Genomic DNA, 17993 nt, shown 5'->3' with positions numbered 1-17993 from the left:
CCTTTTAAAAAAATATATATATATATATATAGATAAGGAATGGAAACACTAGGAGCAAGATACAGCTTAATGACTAAATCTTCATGCTACAATATACTGGTTGTCAGTGTCAGAAACAATAGCCAAACATTTAACGATACAAGTTGCTCTGATACACAAGCCATTTATTAAGTGATCCACTTATTACTGAAAGTGTTACTTAATTGCCCCTAAATTGTACAAAGAAAATTGAAAGCAATTTTTGAATACTGTATCGATATGAGGTGAAGAGTAAATCAGCTGTTATTTTATTAAATACTTGATCGTATACACAGCTGTAACACAAACCACTACTGAAATCACAAGTCAGGCATCATCTAGAGAGGGGAATAAACAGTTGAAGTGGGCTGAGATCCTTTGGCAGGACTCGGAAGGAAGAGGGAAGTGAAGGAGTACAAGCTAGAAGGTGACAGGAAGCCAGGTGAGGGGAGTGGGTGCAGGATGAAGGAATTCTGTCGCAGAATAAAAGTGCACCAAGGAAGAAAAGGAAAAAGGTGAGGGGAAAGACTGGGAGGGTAACCAGAATGGGGAATGTTAAAAGAGAGAGGGGATTAATTACTGTAAGTTGGAGAAACTGATGTTCATTCTCTCAGGTTGGAGGCTACCCAAACAGAACTTAATCTTCCAAACTGTCCTCAACCTGGAAGCCACGGACAGATGCCAGAATGGGAATAGGAAGACCAGCTAAAGTGGATAGCCACCAGAAGATTCTGCCTTTTGCAGCAGACAGATCAAAGGTGTCCCCCAGTCCGTGTCGAGCCTCATTGATGTAGAAACCATACTCAGAGCGCTGCATACAACAGGATCAAAAAGTAAAGTGTTGACTGCAACAAAAGGCAAGATCTCCCAGTGGCTACCCATTTCAATTCAATTCCCATTCTGACATGTCTGTCAATGACAGTGATCCATGCTAAATTTATATGCAAGTTGAAAGCAAAATATTACACATTTTATAAATTTCAGGTGCTTGAGAAATGTGCCACTTAGATGAACACCTACAACTAAAAGGGGAAGTACAACCAACTGAAGTATTTGGGAAACAAATAGTAATTGAGCTGAAAGGCATGCATTGTTCTGTGAAACACTTGAATACTACTGGCCTCATACACAGCACAGAGCCATCAAAAAAAATTTAAGTACCAGTTTCTTACAATATTGTGTACTTGAATACCAGCAGAGTCTGACTACTACCTCTGCCCATTATGGAATATATCCACAGGTTCACTGGCTGTTACAGTCTGAAATTCAGTGTATCAACTTGTGTTCTTAAAAACAAGACCCAATGATCATCATGTCCCACAGCTGCCAAGCAACAACTTCAAAGGAGATGCACCCAAAAAAAATTTACACCTTTCAACCAATTTCCAGTCACTCTATCATAATCAGTGTTATATATAGGTGTATTGCCAAGACAGACTTGCCTGTACTAATAACCAGGCTTCAAAACCTTGGTTTCCGTACCTTTCTCTGGAACACTATCACTGAATTCCACGTCGGGAGACCAGTGCGAACCATTAATGACATCTCTCCAAATGACAGGCTTAAAGCAATATGTTCAGCCCACTGTTCTCTCTATTCTCATGACTGTGTGGCAGCTATAGTGCCATCTATAAACATCTATAATCTATATACGACAGGAGCAGAATTAGGCCATAAAGTCTGCTCCACCATTTCATCATGGCTGATCCATTTCCGTTAACCTGCCTTCTGCCCATATCCTTCCATCCCCTGACCAATCAATAACCTATCAAATTCCACTTTAAATCCACCCAGTGACCTGGCCTTCTCAGCCAACTGGGGCAACCACTATTGGTAGAATCTGAGATGGCACTGAGGTGGTGTACAGCTGTGAGATAGATTGCCTGGCTGAGAGGTATAGCAGTAACAACCTTGCTAAAATTGAGTGCAAAACCGAGGAATAGAGTGTGGACTTTAGAGGGGAAGTTCAGAGAACACACATCAGTCCTCACTGAGGACTCAGCAGTGGAAAGCATAAATAGCTTCAAGTTCCTGGGTCCAAAACAGTAATGCAATTGCCAGCAGCTGCACTTTAGGAGTTTGAGATTTGGTACGTTCAGGATTTCCAAGTTTCCGTGGATGTGCAGTAGTCCAACGAGTTGAATCACAGCCTGTTGTGGAGGCTCCAATGCACAGGATCAAAAGAGGCTGGAAAGGGTTGTAGACTTAGCCAGCTCCATCAGTGAAACAAGCCTCCCAGCAATCAAGGATCCCTTCAAGATGTAGCGCCCCAAGAGGGCAGCATGCATCACTAAGGTCCCTCACCATCCAGGACACTCCCTCTTTTATTTCTACTGTTGGGGAGGAAGTACAGGAGCCTTAGTGATTCAGAAACAGCTTCTTCCCCTTCATCGTCAGATTTCTAGAGTCTCTGAACACCACCTCATTTCTTTTCACTATTTATTTTTGTAATTTTATATCTTTGCACTGCACCGCTTCCACAAAACAAATTTCACATCATCTGAGACAGTGATAATAAACCTGATTCTGAGAAGTGAGATCAGAGTGCAAGTATCAGGAATGAGCCGCCTGTGGAATCAACACTAATTCACGATCCCCAGTAGCCATTGCATCTTGTCAATAAGGAAAGAAAACCAGCTGATCACCACCTCCTGAATTCCACGTTAAACAGCACTCAAACTCTGAAGGGCAACAATTTATTCTGGACAGAGATTTTAAATGCCCACCAAGAATGGCCAGTTTAGTGATCATGCTCCCATATCCTGAAGGACAAACTGCCAGGCCAGGAAATGGAAGAATTCCACAACTCCTCATAGAGGCTGTACAGTGCCTAACAGAATTAAGGTTCTAACATTATCTCATAATACGCACCTCTTACAGCTCTTGGAATTCTGCATTGTTCAAGTATCTTTGATCTTAAGGCTGAACCCCTGATTGCAACTCAAAGGCAAGAGTTCACTAAACAACAGCCAAAGGAATCTTGTAATTATAATGCAATGCAAGGAACGGGCAAAATTATTTAATATCTCACTTTTGATTATTGACAAACCCACTGAGTGGGTTCCAGTCTCTTCATACATTTTCAGTTTACCAATGCAAGAATTTATAGTCAAGTTTACCACGTACATTTTAAAAACTATAGGCAGGAAATCAAAACTCTATCAAAAGTTATCGCTTGGTTGGATTAGGCATACTTCAAAGTAGAATCCTTCTAGTTCTTCTCTGGTTATGTCTGTTTCAAAACAGACATTTGTTGCCCCAATGTATCTTGTACATATTTCTTAGACATTGCCAGGAAATGCACTTCAACAAATAAAAAAGTCTGTAGAATTTAATATTCAATTTCTTTTTATATAGGAATCATTAAAGGCACAGTTATGTTCTGATGATCGATCTCAACTTAAAAGTCTCGAAATTTCACCATCATATCACAAGTCATTTGGAGCTCTCTTATAACTGAATATGTAAGTCCTACAGTCTAATTGACAATGCCACTTTATCTATGGTCAGTTTTGCCCATTTTCCTCTTGCCAACGAAAAGATGTTTGGGTTTAAGATTAAATACATGTCGATCAGCTTCCCCTTTCTTGCCCATGCGATTCATATCCTGCTGAGAGTTCTTCATCATCTTCTTCACCTTTTTCAACATCTACGTAAGGAAAAAAAGACATTCGAGTCAAAAAGAGGAGAGAAAACAAGTGCGACCACACTTGTTTTACGCAACATTACTGAAGGCATAAGCTGTAGGAAAACAAAATTAAAAGATGGACCAGGGTTGATTTTATACCCTAAAGCTACCATTCTTTAAAATAACCCAATTTAAATCCTACAATTTCTCCCGAAAAGTAGTGATTTTGAACTTTCTACACAGGAGTGTATTTGGACTTGAGAAAGAACAAAATGTCATATGCTGAGTGGGTTTGAAAGCAAATAACCAACTTCCCGATGCACCACTGCTCCTGCTCTTCAAGATATGGTGGTTGAATGGCAGGGTCAATTTACCAAAGTGAGACCCAGATTAACCATCCAAAAGTCAAGTGCAAATATCACCGTGGTAGCTGTGGAACTTCAATGAAAAAAAACTAAGGATCACTCTTAAAATATTGACACCGAAATGAGATGACAGCTGCAGAAAAGGTGGCGGATGTTTGAAATGGAATTTATTCATTAGCTTTGGTTTATTGATAGATATTAGACAACACAAAGGATGTGGAATAGGGCAGGAATAAGGTGTTGCATAGAACAGCCATGAAGTTACTACTGGATGGAGTAAGCTCAAGGAGTCAAATAGTCTGTTACTGCATTTTTAAAATTTATTTTATGGGAGATTAATGCCCACAAGACAAGTGCTGTACTAAGACTATATACCCCTATTCCATTGATGTCCTCAGTATCGAGTTACTCCACTAAAATTAATGTTGATGAGCAGTCTTACTGACAACATCCTTTATCCTATTTCCTGAGGTTCTTGCAGTAATTATCAAAAATCCTAACATGAAAGCATCGGAGACTTGCTCAAAAGGTGACAGGCAAAATAAAGCCCAAATCCTGAAAAGTCAAACATCCCAACCTAAAAATGTACAGATCTTGTTTCCAAAGTGATCAAGTTCCAACTGAAAAATTATTCATCATAGTTCTCAGACATATCCCCTAAAATCAGGGTTTGCAACCTTTTTTATGCCATGCCTTACCAAGGGGTCTGCGGATCCCAGGTTGGGAATCCCACCCTAAATGACCAGGTGTTAACACATTTTCACTTGTAGATCCACCGATGCTAACAGCCATTTCAATGACATGCTCATTTCTGTAAAACTGATATGAACCACTTTTGCTTCTCCACACTAGTCAGTTTGGGTATGAACTGAGAACTGACCTTTTCATCACGCACACCAGAGACATCACGGGGGGTACGAGAAGAGCTGCGACTGCGCGCCTTAGACGTTGGTGGCTGAGATTCTTCCCGCTTGCGCTTCCTGGTGACACTTCTAGACCGCCGAGCTTGTTCTGCGTAGTGTGTCTAAACAGTATGCAAACAAAAATAAATGTTATCCACACTTCAGTAGCTTTGAAACACTCAATATAAAAGTGACAGTGCATTAACAACTAAATTTATTACCTTTATTACATACATGAGCCAAATATAAGAATATTCTAATTTTAAGCAACTTTCTGCAGTGTACAAAAATATTAAATCCCAAAGAAAGCTAATTGCAAATTGGCATTATTTTCAAAGAATGGTATAGTTTGTGACTTTGAAAGGCATTGGATTTCAAAATAAAATATATTCAGTTTTCTTTCAATATCTGCAATATATTCACTAGTAACAGGAAGCAAAAGGAGGAAATCAGGAGTTCTAACTAAGAGAAGCAATAGCCCCCTGTCCTCAGCATAACTATTGGCCACATTAGCTATGCATTATCTAGTCTTCACGTCTTGCGTTTTGAAATGTCTCTGTTACTCTAATGTGTTAAGAGAAGATTTACTAGAATGTTACCTGGGTTTCCATATAACATATAACCATATAACAATTACAGCACGGAAACAGGCCATCTCGGCCCTTCTAGTCCGTGCCGACACTTACACTCACATTTTTAGGTTTCAGCACCTAAGTTACAGAGAAAGGTTGAACAAGTTAGGTCTTTATTCTTTGGAGCGTAGAAGGTTGAGGGGGGACTGGATAGAGGTATTTAAAATTATAAGGGGGATAGATAGAGTTGATGTGGATAGGCTTTTTCCATTGAGAGTAGGGGAGATTCAAACAAGAGGACATGAGTTGAGATTTAGGGGGCAAAAGTTTAAGGGTAACACGAGGGGAAATTTCTTTACTCAGAGAGTGGTAGTTGTGTGGAAGGAGCTTCCAGTAGAAGTGGTAGAGGCAGGTAGGGTATTGTCAGTTAAAGTAAAATTGGATAGGTATATGGACAGGAAAGGAATGGAGGGTTATGGGCTGAGTGCAGGTCAGTGGGACTAGGTGAGAGTAAGCGTTCGGCATGGACTAGAAGGGCCAAGATGGCCTGTTTCTGTGCTGGAATTGTTATATGGTTATATGTAACAGAAGTCATCATATAAGTGAACAACCATATTCCCATATTTTATCAACTGAAAAACGGTATTGACTTAAATAAATTTGTATATCATTGTCACAAATACCAAGTAGTGGTGATTTTTTTTTGTTTTGCATGCTACCTATATAGATCATTTCATTATATTAGCGCATTGAGATAATTACATCAAAAAAATTACAGAATGTAGAATAAATAATGCCCTATAATTTGGATTAAAATTGACACAATTTATGGAAATCTCAATGCAAATGTTCCTATATGCTTTTAGAACATTTTTCAAGCTATAATAAGTTATGTCTCATAACTGAACACACCAATGGCTGGATGAATACCATTAGTTTAATGAAAAAGTGTTAGTGTGATTATTCAATGAAATGAAATTGTGGCAAAGTCTGTACAGTACTATGTTATATAGAAAATGGAGGTTCTGGCTGATAGTAAAATCGTCCTAAACATTTTTCAGGAACAGAGCTTTTATATAAACACAGGGATTGCAGGCATAGTTACTTCAAATGCAAATTTTCAAAGTGCCACCAGTTATGTGCTAGTCACAGAGATACCTATCGCACAAGATCTTCTAAAACAAGTACTTTGAGAATTAACAAAACTGTCTTTGTCGCGAAGTCCAGAAGTGCCAAGGATTCCTCACTTGCCTCATGAGGCAGAATTAGAATCAGGTATATTATCACGGGCATGCGTCATGAAATTTGTTAATTTAGTAACAGCAGTTCAATGCAATACATGATAATATAGAAAGAAAAGATAAATAAGTAAATATATGTATATTGAATAGATTAAAAAACCACAAAACAGAAATACTATATATATATTTTTAAAAATGAGGCAGTGCTCATGGATTCAATGCCCATTTAGGAACTGTATGGCAGAGAGGAAGAAGCCATTTCTGAATCACTGAGTATGTGCCTTCAGGCATCTGTACCTCCTTCATGAGAGTAACCATGAGAAGAAGGCATGCAATGGGTGAGCATAAAGCATTTTTGTATAAAATTCAGTAGATCAAAAGGGAGGTGTCGATATACAGTGGATTTGGCCAAGGAACCAAAATGTATTTTAAGTACTATTCATTAAAATCAACTTTACCTCATCTTTGTTGGCCATATCCAAACCAAGGGATCCCATCTCCTTTTCCAAAGTTTTTCTTTCAACCTGCAAAATATTCACAATATTATTAATATCCATTATTTGAAACGACCAAATCACAACAGCATTTCCTTGAAAAACAGAGGCTTTGAACATCCAGCAGATGAGAGTAGTTGGGATTTTAGGAAAGTACAAAACTTCTTGTGCAGGGTGCATCTTAAAGCACATAACTAACTTCTCAAAGTACTGCTTGTGTTGCTTAAGTACTTGCCTTTTTAGCAGTTCTGGGCATTTTGGGACCTTTTTTGGTTTGTTTTTCTCTTGACAGCAATATTCGCATCTTTTTCTTCTCTCGTATCTGAGCAGCCAACTTTCTGATATCTCTCATTTCCTCATCCTCGCTCTCGGAATCTGAATCATATTCCCCTGCTAATTGTTTCAATTCTTCTTCTTTTTCCAGGTTTACAAGTTTCTGAAAAGGTACAGTTAAAGTATTTTAAGCTGAGCTTCAATTCCAAAATAGTTGATGGATGAAAAGCACATGTTAAAATATACACTAAAAAAAATTTCCGATGCTGAAGCTATTTTGTCGTAAATCGGTAAGTTTTAAAAACAATTATCACAATTCTTTTCCATATAAACATTTAGACCAAGTCAGTAATTCACAAATAACACAAGTTGTTTCATTCAGCTAAATATTACATAATTAATCTTTATAAAGTGGAAAGAAGCATAATCCTAGTTTACAAACTGTGAACTGGTGATCAAAACTGCAATGACGGCTACTGCGTGAAAATTTCAGGAACAGGAAGAACCAAGGGATTGGACAAATGCTAGATATTAATTATTTATTCATTTGATCAGCCACAAGTTTCCTTTGGCAGATGAACTAGTAACACAGGCTTAAGGTACTGAAGGGGATTCCAAGGGGATTCTACCAAATGGCTTCTCTGCCCAAAATATTCAAACAATTTTCTCCAATGAGAATCAGCCGGAGTAGAACTAAAAATTTGAAATGTATTATTTATCCACAAAATCTTTACATGGTTGAGAATTGTAAAGGAACTTCCCACCCACCCCCCAACTAACATTAAGAATTTAAATTACTATGAGCACTGATATGTACCGAAGAACTACTTCCATTAAGGATGAAACTTCTTTTCCCTTTTATGACTGCACTGCTGGAATAAGTGAATACACTGAATGCTCAAAATTTTTAAACATATTGATAAAGCAACCAGTGCAACTGTATTAAGAACATAATTACACCTCATATTAAAATTCAGTATAGGCCTTTTGTAATGGCATTTAGCGTGGAAATGAACAATAAAATTTGAAGTTTGAAAAAGTCATCTGAGGGATTCGAAGTCACTGGTAAGACCAGAACTTTTCTCCATCCTTAAACACAAAACTACATTGGTGGCTTACAATTACAAATCAACCACACTGAAAGACATTAGTAAACTAGATGCATTTTTCCTTTAGAAACATAACCCAATAGTTTCATGATCACCATTACTAACACTAGCTTTTGCAGATGTAAGGGATTCATATTTAATGCTTCAACTTGGTAAGATTCAGCTATGTACCTTGATCACAGCCTAAGCCCCTGCTTGATTAATTTAACCACAAATGTTAATGTAAAAGTAGATTGTTGATAGCATGTCCACCATGCTTCAATATATACCACAGTAAAACTACAATGTTGGTGCTTCTTTAGTAAATTTATTTATCTACCAAACAGTCTTAGCAAGATGCCAAATTAAAATTGAAATGCTAAATTATAACTCACCTTCATAATGTCAGGGTCGATGTAATCAGCCAAATTATGACCCTCCCATATTTCGGGTATCAGATCTTTCTTCTCGCACTGATTCATCAGATCCCAGTATTCTAAATGGGAAAAAAAAACAAGATACCTAGGTACTTACACAAAATACTTGCTCTTTAAAGATACCTAGGTACATCAATAATAGATACCAGCTACCATTAATGAGATAACAAACTAAAGTATTATTTCTAGACATCTGTGTTTGGCTGCAAAGTAAGTTTTGCCACTGCTTTTGGAAACTTCTGGAAAAGACTTGGGCTTAGATTGGCCTCCCTTCGAAGTCAAAAGCTGAGTCAAGACTGCATGCCAGGTCTTCAATTATATATTTTTTATATTCACACAAATGTTATGTAAGTGCCAAGCTTCAAGTGTGACATTGAAAGAAGCTCAAAAAATGATAGAACGAGACAGTTATCGTTATGATGCCAGTCTAATGGTTAAGAATGGACAATCAATGTTTTCCCTGGCAAAACGATATGGAAGGAGCTCATTGCCAATTTGGAACAAGGTCATGCACTTCAACTGAATTTTGTATTACCTGGGTATTTTGGTAATCAGAGGCCTACTAAGATGCAAAAGCTAAATTTATGCTAACCCTCCTAAAGCCAACTCACCCCATCACTGAACTGTTACCACAATCCATGGACTCACTTTCAAGAGCTTTTCATGTCATGTGGTCATTCATTGACTCTATGGTGTTCCTTTGTACTTACGATGAAAAATGAATCTCAGGGTTGTGTATGGTGACATAAAGTAATTTGATATAGAAATTACTTTGAACAAGTGGACATAAAATTACTTCTAAAAATCATTGAATGATGTTCATATATGCTTCTAATTTAAACTTTTGTCACTTGATTTAGGTTACCTTTATTCATCAGAATAAAGCCTCTCAAATTGAATACATTTTTTTAATTATAATTTTAAATGCTACAGAACATCAGAAAACTGCTATTATTCCAGAAAAGTACTTACTTTGGAGATCCAGAACATAATCATCGCCCATCTCCAACTCCAAGTCCCGTTCCTGTCAGATGAGAGAGTCTTTCATGAAAACATAGTTGCAGAAACGCACATCAATTGTTTGCAACTGAAAATCATACCAACCGTTTTTCGCTTTGGCATATCCACCTCCATTTTTCTGCGTGTGGTAGCTCCTTCAGGAATCCAGGGTGGTCTCTCCTGCAATAGTACAAGATAAAACCATCTTCAATATCAATTCAACACAAGATACCAGAAAATACTAATTTACGTTGTGCAAATTTACTAAGTGGTGCTTTATAGAAGATAGATAACCTATACATCAATTTCAAGTGACTCAATCAAACAGCAATATTAAAGACTTCTGCACAGTAATTCAGCCTGGGTAAAAATCTTAATTCGGCATATTAGCCAAAAAGGTAGGCAAGAGAAAAAATAGAAGAATTCCTACAGATTTTATATATAGTATTTTCTGCAGAAGAACCCAAGTATTAATTCCAAATGAATCCAAGATCATGCTTCTACACTAAAATAGTTTGCCTGTAAGCAGAGCTCAATAAGGAAGTCTGAACCACTGGGTAAATGATCCTAATATAAATACTTGATTAATCAAAAAATGGTACTATGATAAAGAAACAACGCTTCATAAACATTGGTAAGAGATCTACTTCAACTACTTCTCCTGGCAACACTTTCCAGGCATTTGCAACTCTGTAAAAAGACCTGCCGTGTAAATCTCCTTTAAGTTTCCCCCCCCCCCCCACCTTAAACCTATGCTCTTTATATCTAATATCGATAGAAATAAAACTTAAAATTTTTTAATTATAATTATGTCAAACACAAAAGGGTGGTAAGAAGATGAAATTAGCAACTGCAATCACCAGGTGTACAAGACCATAAAACATAGGAGCAGAATTAGGCCAATCGGCCCAGATTCTTCTCTGCCATTCCATCAGGACTGATCCGTCATCCCTCTCCGCCCCGTTTTCCTGCAATATTCCAAGTGCAGTCTGAACAATTCCTTAAAAAGATTTAGCATTACATCCTTGCTTTTGTACTCTAGTCCTCTCCAAATTAATGCTAATATTGCAATTACCTTCCTAACTGCTGACTCAACCTGCAAGTTAACCCTTGGGGAATCATGCTCGCAGACTCCCAAGTCCCTCTGCACCTCTGACTTCTGTGTAGTACACACCTGTATACCTTGTGTCAAAATGCACAACCATGTACTTCCATACATTATATTCCATCTGCCATTTTTTTGCCCAGTCCCCTAATCTGTCCAAGTCCTTCTGCAACTGCTTCTTCAACACTGCTTGTGCTTCCGTCTATCTTCCAATCATCAACTTGGCCACAAAGCCAACAATTTATTCATCCAAATCATTGATATATAACGTGAAGAGAAGCAGCCCCAACACCAACCCCTGCAGCACACCACTTGTCATTGGCAGCCAACCAGAAAAGCTCCCTTTAATCCCACTTTTTGCCTGCCAGCCAGACAAACTTCTATCCATTCTACAGGTCAGGCAGCATCCATAGGGAGAAGCGCTGTCGACGTTTTGGGCCGAGACCCTTCGTCAGGACTAACCGAAAGGAAAGATAGTAAGAGATTTGAAAGTAGGAGGGGGAGGGGAAATACAAAATGACAGAAGACCGGAGGGGGTGGGATGAAGCTAAGAGCTGGAAAGGTGATTGGCGAAAGTGATACAGAGCTGGAGAAGGGAAAGGAACATGGGACGGGAGGCCTCGGGAGAAAGAAAGGGGGGGGAAGCACCAGAGGGAGATGGAGAACAGGCAAACAACTGAATATGTCAGGGATGGGGTAAGAAGGGGAGGAGGGGTATTAACGGAAGTTAGAGAAGTCAATGTTCATGCCATCAGGTTGGAGGTTACCCAGCTGGTATATAAGGTGTTGTTCCTCCAATCTGAGTTTGGATTCATCTTGACAGTAGAGGAGGCCATGGATAGACATATCAGAATGGGAATGGGACGTGGAATTAAAATGTGTGGCCACTGGGAGATCCTGCTTTCTCTGGCAGACCGAGCATAGGTGTTCAGCGTAACGGTCTCCCAGTCTGTGTCGGGTCTCATCAATATATTAAAGACCACACCAGGAGCACTGGACGCAGTATACCACACCAGCCAACTCACAGGTGAAGTGTTGCCTCACCTGGAAGGACTGTCTGGGGCCCTAAATGGTGGTGAGGGAGGAGGTGTAAGGACAGGTGTAGCACTTGTTCCACTTACAAGGATAAGTGCCAGGAGGGAGATCAGTGGGAAGGGATGGGGGGGGGGGGGGGGGGAGAAAACGAGTGGACAAGGGAGTCGCGTAGGGAGCGATCCCTGTGGAAAGCAGAAAGGTAGGGAGGGAAAGATGTGCTTGGTAGTGGGATCCCATTGGAGGTGGCGGAAGTTACAGAGAATTATATGTTGGACCTGGAGGCTGGTGGGGTGGTAGGTGAGGACAAGGGGAACCCTATTCCAAGTGGGATGGAGGGCGGATGGGGTGAGGGCAGATGTGCGGGGAAATGGGAGAGATGCCCTGACATATTTAGTTGTTTGCCTGTTCTCCATCTCCCTCTGGTGCTTCCGGAAAGGTGATTGGCAAAAGGGATACAGAGCTAGAGAAGGGAAAAGATCATGGGACGGGAGGCCTAGGGAGAAAATCCATCATTGACATTGACTTCTCTAACTTCCGTTAATGCCCCTCCTCCTCTTCTTACCCCATCTCTGATATATTTAGCTTTTATCCCCGCTCTTTTTTTCCTCTCTTTCTGCCCATCACTCTGCCTGTTCTCCATCTCCCTCTGGTGCTCCCCTCCCACCTTCTTTCTCCCTAGGCCTCCTGTCCCATGATCCTTTAGCTCTGTATCCCTTTTGCCAATCACCTGTCCGGCTCTCAGCTTCACCCCACCTCCTCCGGTCTTCTCCTATCGTTTCGCATTTTTCCCTCCCCCTCCTACTTTCAAATCTCTTACTATCTTTCCTTTCAGTTAGTCCTGACGAAGGGTCTTGGCCCGAAACATCGACAGCGCTTCTCCCTATAGATGTTGCCTGACCTGCTGCATTCCACCAGCATTTTGTGTGTGTTGTTTGAATTTCTAGCATCTGCAGATTTCCTAGTGTTTGCCTTCTATCCATTCTAGTACATTTCCTGTATTACCATAGGCTCCTATCTTGTAAAGCAGCCTCATGTGTGACACCTTGTCAAAGGCCTTCTGAAAATCCAAATAAAGAACATTCACTGAATCTCCTTTGTATATCCTGCTTGTTACTTCCTCAAAGAATTCCAAAAGATTTGTCCGGCAAGATTTCCCCTTAAAAAAAAATCATGCTGACTTTAGCCTATTTTACCATGTGCCTTCAAGTACCCTGAGACCTCTTCCTTCATAATCCATTCTAACATCTTCCCAACCACTGAAGACAGGCTAACTGTGAAGTGACATTTGCAACGTTCTAGTCCTCCGGAACTATTCCAGAAACTAGTGGCTCTTGAAAGATCATTACTAATTCCTCCACAATCTCTCCAGTTTCCCCTTTCAGAACCCTGGGGTAAGGGCCACCTGATCCAGGTGACTTATCTACCTTCAGATCTTTCAGCTTTGCATTTTTCCTTGTAATAGCAACTACACTCACTTCTGCCCCCTGACACATACAAATATTTGGCATACTGCTAGTGTCTTCCACACTGAAGGCAGGTGCAAAATACCTATTAGTTTCATCTGCCGTTTCTTTGTCCCCCATTATTATCTCATCAGCATAATATTCCAGCAGTCCGATAATCACTTTTATCTTTCTTTTATTCTTTATATATCTGGGGGGGGGGGGGAACTTTTTGTATCCTCTTTTTTATTATTGGCTAATATGCCTTCATATTTCACCATTTTTTTTAAGTTGGCTTCTGCTTTTTTTTAAAAAAGCTTCCCACTTTTTTCTGCTTTATTATATACCTTCTCTTTTGCTTTTATGCTGTATTTGACTTCCCTTGTCAGCCGCAGTTGTCTCATCCTCCCTTTTCCATCTTTGGTGTACACCTATCGTGTACCTTCCAATTTTCCCCCAGAAACTCCAGCCATTGCTGTTCTGCCATCATGCCATCTAGTGACCTTTTCCAATCAACCTTGGCAAGCACCTCTCTCATGCCTCTGTGGTTCCCATTTACTCCACTGTAATACTGCTACATTTCTTAGAAAAATATTAGAGTTGTTAATTATGTGTTAAATTGCAAGTCTATATCTTAGCAATAGCAGGAAAGTGTTTTAACTCACCTTCTGATCCCTCTTTGCTGGGACAGCTAGATGAAGTCTGTTTAATAAATCATTCACCTTTTTACCTTTCATCTTAGTATCAACACGATGTGCAAGCAATCTGTCACAAGCCTGGCAGGGAATATGTAGACCAAAATTATTAATGACATTTCTTTCTCTAAGACAAAAACATAAATAATAGAAATCTCAGATATCATTATAACAATACAAAACATTAAATTAATCCTGTGGTATAATCTAAATTAACCTAAAATAGGAGGGCAATAGGATGTTTCAGCTGCTAAGTTACTGCCTCACAGATCCAGTGACCCACATTCAATCCCAACTTTCCTGTATAAAGTTTGCATTCTCTCATTGTGACTCGAGGCTTCCTTGAGTGTTCTAACCTTCTCCCATTTTGGGTTGGTCTATTAAATATTGCCTCTAAGGTAGGTTAGTCGTATACTCTGGCGGGAATTGATGGCAGTGTAAAGGAGAATAAAATGGGAGTATTGTGACTTGGTGCTTGATGGTCAGCACAGGCTCAGTGGGTCAAATAGCCTATTTTTATTCTGTATGATACTATAATTCTAAGTAGTTGTAGGTAGCTTCCTCCATTTTTTAAACCAAAACATTTTTGCAGCATGACTTTTAAAACTTGCTGCCACCTTTTAAGATTAACAAATGCAGTCTGGTTAACTTCATTCTTTTTCTAAAGAATCTAAGAGGTACTGAAATAAGATTACAGTATAGCAAATAAAGAAAACTAATTGCCCCAGTATTCAATTGCAATTGAAATCTACTCCAGGTTCCTCTGAATACATTTACATTATATTTTAAAACTAATCTTTACGTCATAATGATGCAGAAAGCTTGTATCAAAAGGATTCAAATGCAAACCACACCAAACTGAAATGAGAAACTCAAATGCATTCACCTCAGTTTTTACTTTAATAATACCCTCCTCTGTCAAAGTACTTGTCTCTGTAACAGTGATTCCTTCTGTCATCAAATCTGCAAAGATTTTCTGTGAAAATAAAATGTAATTGTGATTGAATTGTCACAGTTGAAACTGAACAAGAAATATAAATATCAAAATATTTTCAAATGTTTGTATGTCTTCAAGAAATAGAAAATGTCAAACAGCTTTGGTTGAAAATAAAACTGAGTACAAATATGGATGACAACTTCTTAAAGGGTAAAGTAATACTTCCTAAAGTGGATATTACAGGTGATCTGGTGCGAGGCGAGGCTTTAATGCTGCAATATGATTAGCAAAACTACGAACCTTGTGTTCTTCAGAAAGTTCCTCTATTCTCTTTATATCAGATTTGTTTGCAATAATAATCAGGGGCTGAAACAAAGAAAATCAATAAAATTAAGTACCAGATTTCCTTCACTGTAAGATCACATGTAAATTTTTAAAAGACCAACACAAATGAACAATGGAGCTTCACAAAACCACCATTGTCTCCACATTAACAGACATACTCTTGTCAATACAATTTTCCCAAGTTATGCTTAAACATATGAATAAAGCTGCTGGTAATTTCTACATTCCATTTGCCTCCCCTTGTTATTTGATCAAGTAAAAGTGTAAGCAAACTTGTGGAAAGCTGTTTTAGTCGTACAGAACAGAAACACTATGTTCACGTTTCCATTTCCAGTGTTTAGTTTTGCTCCAAATAGATTATGGAACGCTTTTTCTCAACCTTGCCTCAATGTTCCAAAATGCTTTACAGCTTGTAAATTGCTTTGAACTGTGGTCACTATCATAAATAAGATAACCAGCAGCTAATTTGTATTCACCAATAGCCTTTCATACAACAATTAAATAAGACACTAATCTGCTTTAGTGATGCTGATTGCAAGATAATATTTGCTATAATTTGAGATAAATTTCTTCTCTTCCTTGCACAGTGCTGGAATGCTTTTCATTCAAATTATTGAAGTTAAACTTTGTACATGCATATCCTTTGCTTAACATTCTAAAGACTGCATAAACTTTTACAAATTAAAGCAACGGAATTAGCCCAGAGACAGCAAAAAATATCAAGGGTTTGTTTACACAGTCTTTGTATATGTCATCACATCTAAAATATCCAACTAAATGTTGCATACTCAAAATTAATGCTTTACCTTATTGGCAAAGAGAGGTCTAATGTTTTTGAAGAGATCTAGCTGCTCTTCCACAGTGTGGCCACACTGTTCAGACACATCCATCACATACAGAACAGCAGCCCGGAGATGAGCCAGTGCAGTGATCGCCTGCATCTCAATCGTATTCCGCTCCTCCAACGGATGATCCAAGATGCCCGGAGTATCAACCACCTGAACCAGAAGGATATCACTCAGTACCACCCTGTTCTCAGGTTATTTTGCTTCTCATTTACGAATACAATAGAGCATTAATCATCACTGAAAACATCCCACTACATTTACGAATTAACTGTAGATCTTTGATTCTAATCCAGTTGGGAAACATGTCCTTCACTCTGTTCTATTGAGAATTGTACTCCTCTATCATTTGATCAGTGTCCCTTTAAATCCACAAGAATTATCAGCAGCTACAATCCAAAGCCAATTAAAGAGTCAGCTTTTCTCTACATTATCAAGATGTTTTTCCTTTTTGATATTGCACAATTTGTTATCTTTTGCACATTGATTCTATGTCCATCTTTGTGTGCAGTTTTTCATTGATTCTGTTGCATCTCTTTGTACTTACTGTGAATGCCTGCAAGAAAATGAATCTTGGTAGTATATGGTAACACATGCACTTTGAACATACTGACATCTTTTGAAATTGTTAATAATTTCTTGGGTCAGAAAAGCCACAACCACAATTCCCAATACTTTAAAATTCAAAGAAAGAATTCAAAATATGCTTATGTGTGAACTTTCATGTAAATCTTGAAGGACACAACTTGAGTCGTGATTGTCTGCTGGGCTAGGCCTACCAGTTATACTATAAAGTAAATGAAACAAGTTTGTGAAAGCTAACCTGCCAGCGTAGATACTTGTAATCCATATGTCCTACAAATAATGACTTTGTGGTAAAAGCATATGGCTGTACATCAACATCTGCTCGAGTAATCTGCAAGTAAACATTAAACCAGTTAATTCGTAGCTGCAAATTTTTAAACACAAAACAGAAATCAGAATATTTTGAAAAGTAATGAAAATGTTTATTGAGTCAAGATTAAATTATGTTTAGCCTTAAAAAATGGCAGTGTACATTATGAATTTTGCCAATTCCTATTACAGAACCTGCAAAATTGCCATTGTTTCACACCATTGTAACCCAAACAATCCAGTATTTATCCCAAAATAATCCGTCTAGCAAAGTTTTTCACAAATTAAAAACAAAAGAAACATTTATGCCTTTCTTCATCAGAATCATGCATGAAATATGCAGTTGTTCACTTTAAAATATTTTCCCATAAAGTTCAACTTTAACCAAATATCAATTAGTTTAAGAGATGTCAAAAGTATTTCAAGGGTATCAAGAATATTTTATTGGATATATCCTTTTCATGATCTGTTTGCCTGGAAAGCAGACCGCCCCATAAAAGCTATTCAGTACCAAACTACTGAAAGTCACGGGTCTAAATGCTTGAGATCAGAATAATGCCTTCCATTATATCACAGGGCAACAAACCAAGATGACAATACCACAATATTACTGATCAGAAAAGATGCACAGGCTTTGGGGTGACTTTGACTGTATGACTAGGTTAAAGTGGCTCAAAG

The 17993-nt window shown here is 38.5% G+C and overlaps 1 protein-coding gene across 1 annotated transcript in view; it reads right to left on the bottom strand.

The window, feature by feature from the left end:
- Positions 1-147: 147 nt before the first annotated feature.
- gtpbp4 (GTP binding protein 4) overlaps positions 148-17993 on the bottom strand; it is a 48759-nt gene continuing 30913 nt past the window's right edge. The window contains exons 7-18 of the mRNA XM_059971908.1: positions 17245-17337; positions 16383-16574; positions 15532-15597; positions 15181-15270; positions 14265-14375; positions 10123-10197; positions 9991-10042; positions 8977-9077; positions 7456-7656; positions 7185-7250; positions 4892-5035; positions 148-3667 (exon numbers count right to left, since the gene is read on the bottom strand). Coding sequence (XP_059827891.1) covers positions 3515-3667; positions 4892-5035; positions 7185-7250; positions 7456-7656; positions 8977-9077; positions 9991-10042; positions 10123-10197; positions 14265-14375; positions 15181-15270; positions 15532-15597; positions 16383-16574; positions 17245-17337 — 1344 coding nt within the window. The 3' untranslated portion in view covers positions 148-3514. The remainder of the gene's footprint in view (positions 3668-4891; positions 5036-7184; positions 7251-7455; positions 7657-8976; positions 9078-9990; positions 10043-10122; positions 10198-14264; positions 14376-15180; positions 15271-15531; positions 15598-16382; positions 16575-17244; positions 17338-17993) is intronic.

The sequence above is a fragment of the Hypanus sabinus genome, chromosome 6, assembly GCF_030144855.1.
Source record: "Hypanus sabinus isolate sHypSab1 chromosome 6, sHypSab1.hap1, whole genome shotgun sequence".
Classification (NCBI taxonomy): domain Eukaryota; kingdom Metazoa; phylum Chordata; class Chondrichthyes; order Myliobatiformes; family Dasyatidae; genus Hypanus; species Hypanus sabinus.
Note: the sequence above shows the minus strand (reverse complement) of the source record. Positions and strands in the feature narration are given on the sequence as shown.